At 45.7% G+C, this 10,000-nt stretch overlaps 1 protein-coding gene across 2 annotated transcripts in view; it reads right to left on the bottom strand.

Moving 5' to 3' along the window:
- Positions 1–10,000, bottom strand: part of LOC121579312 (ubiquitin-like modifier-activating enzyme 6) — a 63,307-nt gene that overhangs the window by 28,830 nt on the left and 24,477 nt on the right. For both annotated transcript variants that reach the window (XM_045223368.1, XM_045223369.1), the window contains exons 17-19: positions 7,046–7,126; positions 6,735–6,812; positions 5,841–6,022 (exon numbers count right to left, since the gene is read on the bottom strand). In XM_045223368.1, coding sequence (XP_045079303.1) covers positions 5,841–6,022; positions 6,735–6,812; positions 7,046–7,126 — 341 coding nt within the window. The remainder of the gene's footprint in view (positions 1–5,840; positions 6,023–6,734; positions 6,813–7,045; positions 7,127–10,000) is intronic.

Below are 10,000 nucleotides of genomic sequence, written 5' to 3'. Positions count from 1 at the left end.
TTGGTACAGACTCCCCACAACCATTCACATCACTATCATATCCACCATAACCTGGTACAGACTCCACACAACCATTCACATCACTATCATATCCACCATAACCTGGTAAAGACTCCACACAACCATTCACATCACTATCATATCCACCATAACCTGGTACAGACTCCCCACAACCATTCACATCACTATCATATCCACCATAACCTGGTACAGACTCCCCAAACAACCATTCACATCACTATCATATCCACCATAACCTGGTACAGACCCCCACAACCATTCACATCACTATCATATCCACCATAACCTGGTACAGACACCACACAACCATTCACATCACTATAAAATCCACCATAACCTGGTACAGACTCCACACAACCATTCACATCACTATCATATCCACCATAACCTGGTACAGACTCCACACAACCATTCACATCACTATCATATCCACCATAACCTGGTACAGACTCACCACAACCATTCACATCACTATCACATCCACCATAACCTGGTACAGACTCCACACAACCATTCACATCACTATCATATCCACCATAACCTAGTAAAGACTCCACACAACCATTCACATCACTATCATATCCACCATAACCTGGTACAGACTCCCCACAACCATTCACATCACTATCATATCCACCATAACCTGGTACAGACACCACACAACCATTCACATCACTATCATATCCACCATAACCATTCACATCACTATCATATCCACCATAACCTGGTACAGACTCCACACAACCATTCACATCACTATCATATCCACCATAACCTGGTACAGACTCCCCACAACCATTCACATCACTATCATATCCACCATAACCTGGTACAGACTCCCCCACAACCATTCACATCACTATCATATCCACCATAACCTGGTACAGACTCCACACAACCATTCACATCACTATCACATCCACCATAACCTGGTACAGACTCCACACAACCATTCACATCACTATCATATCCACCATAACCTGGTAAAGACTCCACAAAACCATTCACATCACTATCATATCCACCATAACTTGGTACAGACTCCCCACAACCATTCACATCACTATCATATCCACCATAACCTGATACAGACTCCACACAACCATTCACATCACTATCATATCCACCATAACCTGGTAAAGACTCGACACAACCATTCACATCACTATCATATCCACCATAACCTGGTACAGACTCCACACAACCATTCACATCACTATCATATCCACCATAACCTGGTAAAGACTCGACACAACCATTCACATCACTATCATATCCACCATAACCTGGTACAGACTCCCCACAACCATTCACATCACTATCATATCCACCATAACCCGGTACAGACTCCACACAACCATTCACATCACTATCATATCCACCATAACCTGGTACAGACTCCCCACAACCATTCACATCACTATCATATCCACCATAACCTGGTACAGACTCCCCACAACCATTCACATCACTATCATATCCACCATAACCTGGTACCGACTCCACACAACCATTCACATCACTATCACATCCACCATAACCTGGTACAGACTCCACACAACCATTCACATCACTATCATATCCACCATAACCTGATACAGACTCCACAAAACCATTCACATCACTATCATATCCACCATAACCTGGTACAGAAACCACACAACCATTCACATCACTATCACATCCACCATAACCTGGTACAGACTCCCCACAACCATTCACATCACTATCATATCCACCATAACCTGATACAGACTCCCCACAACCATTCACATCACTATCATATCCACCATAACCTGGTACAGACTCCACACAACCATTCACATCACTATCATATCCACCATAACCTGGTACAGACTCCCCACAACCATTCACATCACTATCATATCCACCATAACCTGGTACAGACTCCCCACAACCATTCACATCACTATCATATCCACCATAACCTGGTACAGACTCCCCCACAACCATTCACATCACTATCATATCCACCATAACCTGGTACAGACTCCACACAACCATTCACATCACTATCATATCCACCATAACCTGATACAGACTCCCCACAACCATTCACATCACTATCATATCCACCATAACCTGGTACAGACTCCCCACAACCATTCACATCACTATCATATCCACCATAACCTGGTACAGACTCCCCACAACCATTCACAGCACTATCATATCCACCATAACCTGATACAGACTCCCACAACCATTCACATCACTATCATATCCACCATAACCTGGTACAGACTCCACACAACCATTCACATCACTATCATATCCACCATAACCTGGTAAAGACTCCCCACAACCATTCACAGCACTATCATATCCACCATAACCTGATACAGACTCCCCACAACCATTCACATCACTATCATATCCACCATAACCTGGTACAGACTCCACACAACCATTCACATCACTATCAAATCCACCATAACCTGATACAGACTCCCCACACAACCATTCACATCACTATCACATCCACCATAACCTGGTACAGACTCCCCACAACCATTCACATCACTATCATATCCACCATAACCTGATACAGACTCCACACAACCATTCACATCACTATCATATCCACCATAACCTGGTACAGACTCCACACAACCATTCACATCACTATCATATCCACCATAACCTGGTACAGACTCCCCACAACCATTCACATCACTATCATATCCACCATAACCTGATACAGACTCACCACAACCATTCACATCACTATCATATCCACCATAACCTGATACAGACTCCCCACAACCATTCACATCACTATCATATCCACCATAACCTGGTACAGACTCCCCACAACCATTCACATCACTATCATATCCACCATAACCTGGTACAGACTCCCCCACAACCATTCACATCACTATCATATCCACCATAACCTGATACAGACTCCCCACAACCATTCACATCACTATCATATCCACCATAACCTGGTACAGACTCCACACAACCATTCACATCACTATCATATCCACCATAACCTGATACAGACTCCCCACAACCATTCACATCACTATCATATCCACCATAACCTGGTACAGACTCCCCACAACCATTCACATCACTATCATATCCACCATAACCTGGTACAGACACCACACAACCATTCACATCACTATCATATCCACCATAACCTGATACAGACTCCACACAACCATTCACATCACTATCATATCCACCATAACCTGATACAGACACCACACAACCATTCACATCACTATCATATCCACCATAACCTGATACAGACTCCACACAACCATTCACATCACTATCATATCCACCATAACCTGATACAGACTCCACACAACCATTCACATCACTATCATATCCACCATAACCTGGTACAGACTCCACACAACCATTCACATCACTATCATATCCACCATAACCTGATACAGACACCACACAACCATTCACATCACTATCATATCCACCATAACCTGGTACAGACTCCACACAACCATTCACATCACTATCACATCCACCATAACCTGGTACAGACTCCACACAACCATTCACATCACTATCACATCCACCATAACCTGGTACAGACTCCCCACAACCATTCACATCACTATCATATCCACCATAACCTGGTACAGACTCCCCACACAACCATTCACATCACTATCATATCCACCATAACCTGGTACAGACACCACACAACCATTCACATCACTATCATATCCACCATAACCTGATACAGACTCCACACAACCATTCACATCACTATCATATCCACCATAACCTGGTACAGACTCCACACAACCATTCACATCACTATCATATCCACCATAACCTGGTACAGACTCCACACAACCATTCACATCACTATCATATCCACCATAACCTGGTACAGACTCCCCACAACCATTCACATCACTATCATATCCACCATAACCTGGTACAGACTCCACACAACCATTCACATCACTATCATATCCACCATAACCTGGTACAGACTCCCCACAACCATTCACATCACTATCATATCCACCATAACCTGGTACAGACTCCACACAACCATTCACATCACTATCATATCCACCATAACCTGGTACAGACACCACACAACCATTCACATCACTATCATATCCACCATAACCTGGTACAGACTCCCCACAACCATTCACATCACTATCATATCCACCATAACCTGGTACAGACACCACACAACCATTCACATCACTATCATATCCACCATAACCTGATACAGACTCCACACAACCATTCACATCACTATCATATCCACCATAACCTGATACAGACACCACACAACCATTCACATCACTATCATATCCACCATAACCTGATACAGACTCCACACAACCATTCACATCACTATCATATCCACCATAACCTGATACAGACTCCACACAACCATTCACATCACTATCATATCCACCATAACCTGGTACAGACTCCACACAACCATTCACATCACTATCATATCCACCATAACCTGATACAGACACCACACAACCATTCACATCACTATCATATCCACCATAACCTGGTACAGACTCCACACAACCATTCACATCACTATCACATCCACCATAACCTGGTACAGACTCCACACAACCATTCACATCACTATCACATCCACCATAACCTGGTACAGACTCCCCACAACCATTCACATCACTATCATATCCACCCATAACCTGGTACAGACTCCCCACACAACCATTCACATCACTATCATATCCACCATAACCTGGTACAGACACCACACAACCATTCACATCACTATCATATCCACCATAACCTGATACAGACTCCACACAACCATTCACATCACTATCATATCCACCATAACCTGGTACAGACTCCACACAACCATTCACATCACTATCATATCCACCATAACCTGGTACAGACTCCACACAACCATTCACATCACTATCATATCCACCATAACCTGGTACAGACTCCCCACAACCATTCACATCACTATCATATCCACCATAACCTGGTACAGACTCCACACAACCATTCACATCACTATCATATCCACCATAACCTGGTACAGACTCCCCACAACCATTCACATCACTATCATATCCACCATAACCTGGTACAGACTCCACACAACCATTCACATCACTATCATATCCACCATAACCTGGTACAGACACCACACAACCATTCACATCACTATCATATCCACCATAACCTGGTACAGACTCCACACAACCATTCACATCACTATCATATCCACCATAACCTGGTACAGACTCCCCACAACCATTCACATCACTATCATATCCACCATAACCTGGTACAGACTCCACACAACCATTCACATCACTATCATATCCACCATAACCTGGTACAGACTCCACACAACCATTCACATCACTATCATATCCACCATAACCTGGTACAGACTCCCCACAACCATTCACATCACTATCATATCCACCATAACCTGGTACAGACTCCACACAACCATTCACATCACTATCATATCCACCATAACCTGGTACAGACTCCACACAACCATTCACATCACTATCATATCCACCATAACCTGGTACAGACTCCACACAACCATTCACATCACTATCATATCCACCATAACCTGGTACAGACTCCACACAACCATTCACATCACTATCATATCCACCATAACCTGGTACAGACTCCACACAACCATTCACATCACTATCATATCCACCATAACCTGATACAGACTCCCCACAACCATTCACATCACTATCATATCCACCATAACCTGGTACAGACACCACAGTGTAATATCCCCCCCTCACCTGTCGACGTATCTGCGAGCCTCTACGTTGTCCAGCGCCGTGACAACCAGGTGTATGCGGGAGTAGAACAGGTCGTTGTAGACGCCCTCGGTGGCAGGACACACCTTGTTGAGGTGAGCGTCTACCTGCATCTCTGGGTTGATCTCCATGGTCGCTACTGCTGCTGTCGTGCTCTTAGGCTTCTGGGGGGGAGGGAGAGAGGGGGGAGAGAGGGGGAGGGGGGAGAGCGGGAGAGGGGAGAGGGGGAGATGGGGAGAGGGGGGGAGAGCGGGAGGGAGAGGGAGAGGGGAGAGGGAGATGGGGGAGAGGGGGAGAGGGAGAGATGGGGAGATGGGGAGAGGGGGAGAGGGGGAGATGGGGAGATGGGGAGAGGGGGAGAGGGGGAGATGGGGAGATGGGGAGATGAGAGATTATGTGGAGAAAATGATATAAGGGATGGTGATGGTGTTTCAATTAATGATGATAATGATGGTAAGATTAAGTGTCTGTGTTTGTGTGTGACCTGTATATAGTGAGGACTGTGTGTGTGTGTGTGTGTGTGTGTGTGTGTGTGTGTGTGTGTGTGACCTGTATATAGTGAGGACTGTGTGTGTGTGTGTGTGTGTGTGTGTGTGTGTGTGTGTGTGTGTGACCTGTATATAGTGAGGACTGTGTGTGTGTGTGTGTGTGTGTGTGTGTGTGTGTGTGTGTGTGTGTGTGTGTGTGTGTGTGTGTGTGTGTGTGTGTGTGTGTGTCTGACCTGTATATAGTGAGGACTGTGTGTTGTTGTGTGTGTGTGTGTGTGTGTGTGTGTGTGTGTGTGTGTGTGTGTGTGTGTGTGTGTGTGTGTGTGTGTGTGTGTGTGTGTGTGTGTGTGTGTGTGTGTGTGTGTGTGTGTGTGTGTGTGTGTCTGACCTGTATGTGCTGAGGTCTGAAGAGGAACTGTCTGTTGAGGTTCGACTTCTCTATCAGGTCTGGATCCGTCACACACACCTGAGGACAAGGTCATCAATCAATACCGCTAAAATCAATCAATCAGTTAAACCAAAAAATCAACTAATCAAACACACATTAACTAATACATTGATTGATTAACCAAACGATTAATAATTAATTAATTGACTAATTAATCAACCAATCAATGAACTAATCAGTCTGTCATGCACACGAGGCGACCACAGATGAGAACAGGTCATCAATCAATCAACCAACCAACCAATCCGTACCTCTCCTGAGCTCTTGGCCAATCCCACTCCCAGCAAGGCAAAGTTCTTGAGCATCTCACAGCCAATGGCTCCACAGCCCACCTGGAGAAGAAGACACCACCCCCACCACTCTGTCATCAACTACACCATCAGCCCCTTCAAACCATCCCTCCTTCAGCTAAACTGTCATCAACCAAACCATCAGCCCCTTCAAACCATCCCTCCTTCAGCTAAACTGTCATCAACCAAACCATCAGCCCCTTCAAACCATCCCTCCTTCAGCTAAACTGTCATCAACTACACCATCAGCCCCTTCAAACCATCCCTCCTTCAGCTAAACTGTCATCAACTCTACCATCAGCCCCTTCAAACCATCCCTCCTTCAGCTAAACTGTCATCAACTACACCATCAGCCCCTTCAAACCATCCCTCCTTCAGCTAAACTGTCATCAACTACACCATCCGCCCCTTCAAACCATCCCTCCTTCAGCTAAACTGTCATCAACTCTACCATCAGCCCCTTCAAACCATCCCTCCTTCAGCTAAACTGTCATCAACTACACCATCAGCCCCTTCAAACCATCCCTCCTTCAGCTAAACTGTCATCAACTCTACCATCAGCCCCTTCAAACCATCCCTCCTTCAGCTAAACTGTCATCAACTACACCATCAGCCCCTTCAAACCATCCCTCCTTCAGCTAAACTGTCATCAACTACACCATCAGCCCCTTCAAACCATCCCTCCTTCAGCTAAACTGTCATCAACTACACCATCCGCCCCTTCAAACCATCCCTCCTTCAGCTAAACTGTCATCAACTACACCATCAGCCCCTTCAAACCATCCCTCCTTCAGCTAAACTGTCATCAACTACACCATCCGCCCCTTCAAACCATCCCTCCTTCAGCTAAACTGTCATCAACTACACCATCAGCCCCTTCAAACCATCCCTCCTTCAGCTAAACTGTCATCAACTACACCATCAGCCCCTTCAAACCATCCCTCCTTCAGCTAAACTGTCATCAACTACACCATCAGCCCCTTCAAACCATTTCTCCTTCAGCTAAACTGTCATCAACTACACCATCAGCCCCTTCAAACATCCCTCCTTCAGCTAAACTGTCATCAACTACACCATCAGCCCCTTCAAACCATCCCTCCTTCAGCTAAACTGTCATCAACCAAACCATCAGCCCCTTCAAACCATCCCTCCTTCAGCTAAACTGTCATCAACTACACCATCAGCCCCTTCAAACCATCCCTCCTTCAGCTAAACTGTCATCAACTACACCATCAGCCCCTTCAAACCATCCCTCCTTCAGCTAAACTGTCATCAACTACACCATCAGCCCCTTCAAACCATCCCTCCTTCAGCTAAACTGTCATCAACTACACCATCAGCCCCTTCAAACCATCCCTCCTTCAGCTAAACTGTCATCAACTACACCATCAGCCCCTTCAAACCATCCCTCCTTCAGCTAAACTGTCATCAACTACACCATCAGCCCCTTCAAACCATCCCCCTTCAGCTAAACTGTCATCAACTACACCATCAGCCCCTTCAAACCATCCCCCTTCAGCTAAACTGTCATCAACTACACCATCAGCCCCTTCAAACCATCCCTCCTTCAGCTAAACTGTCATCAACTCTACCATCAGCCCCTTCAAACCATCCCTCCTTCAGCTAAACTGTCATCAACTACACCATCAGCCCCTTCAAACCATCCCTCCTTCAGCTAAACTGTCATCAACTACACCATCAGCCCCTTCAAACCATCCCTCCTTCAGCTAAACTGTCATCAACTACACCATCAGCCCCTTCAAACCATCCCTCCTTCAGCTAAACTGTCATCAACTACACCATCAGCCCCTTCAAACCATCCCTCCTTCAGCTAAACTGTCATCAACTACACCATCAGCCCCTTCAAACCATCCCCCCTTCAGCTAAACTGTCATCAACTACACCATCAGCCCCTTCAAACCATCCCTCCTTCAGCTAAACTGTCATCAACTCTACCATCAGCCCCTTCAAACCATCCCTCCTTCAGCTAAACTGTCATCAACTACACCATCAGCCCCTTCAAACCATCCCTCCTTCAGCTAAACTGTCATCAACTACACCATCAGCCCCTTCAAACCATCCCTCCTTCAGCTAAACTGTCATCAACTACACCATCAGCCCCTTCAAACCATCCCTCCTTCAGCTAAACTGTCATCAACTACACCATCAGCCCCTTCAAACCATCCCTCCTTCAGCTAAACTGTCATCAACTACACCATCAGCCCCTTCAAACCATCCCTCCTTCAGCTAAACTGTCATCAACTCTACCATCAGCCCCTTCAAACCATCCCTCCTTCAGCTAAACTGTCATCAACTACACCATCAGCCCCTTCAAACCATCCCTCCTTCAGATAAACTGTCCAAATTCCGGCACACTGATTTGGGACCATCAAAGCAACACTTGTATTTACATGGTGGGGTCACATGTTCTGATATCAAAATGGGGGACGAAGGCCAAAAAGGTTTGGGGACCCCTGTATCAGTGTGTGTTCTCATACAGTGTGTGTACTGATACATGTGGGTTGTGTCGTAGTAAATATTAAAATGTTATAGCTTGGTCTGACTAAAATCTTGTGCATGACCCATTTTAATGTTAGGAGCTTGTTTTCAGTCAATGCTGTTCCTATGCAAGAACAATGGACAGAGCCAATATCTTCTCAAGGACAACTCCCACGCCACAGGCCACAATCTGGTTGCTCCCCACGAGACTTTCCTTTGAGAACATACACACATTCACACACACATCTCCATGCATACGCACACTCATCCTCATGCCTCACGAGTTACGCACACACACAAACTGCACACATCTTTCTACTGGTCGGGTGCCTAGGCAGAGGACTCTGCCGTGCACAAATGGGGCTTCTACTCTGGACAGAGCAGACCCGCCTCCTACGCTTTCGGGAACCAATCAAG

The sequence above is a fragment of the Coregonus clupeaformis genome, chromosome 1 (assembly GCF_020615455.1).
Source record: "Coregonus clupeaformis isolate EN_2021a chromosome 1, ASM2061545v1, whole genome shotgun sequence".
In the NCBI taxonomy this organism is placed as follows: Eukaryota; Metazoa; Chordata; class Actinopteri; order Salmoniformes; family Salmonidae; genus Coregonus; species Coregonus clupeaformis.
The sequence above is the reverse complement of the archived record's forward strand: the minus strand, read 5'-3'. Positions and strand labels throughout refer to the sequence as shown.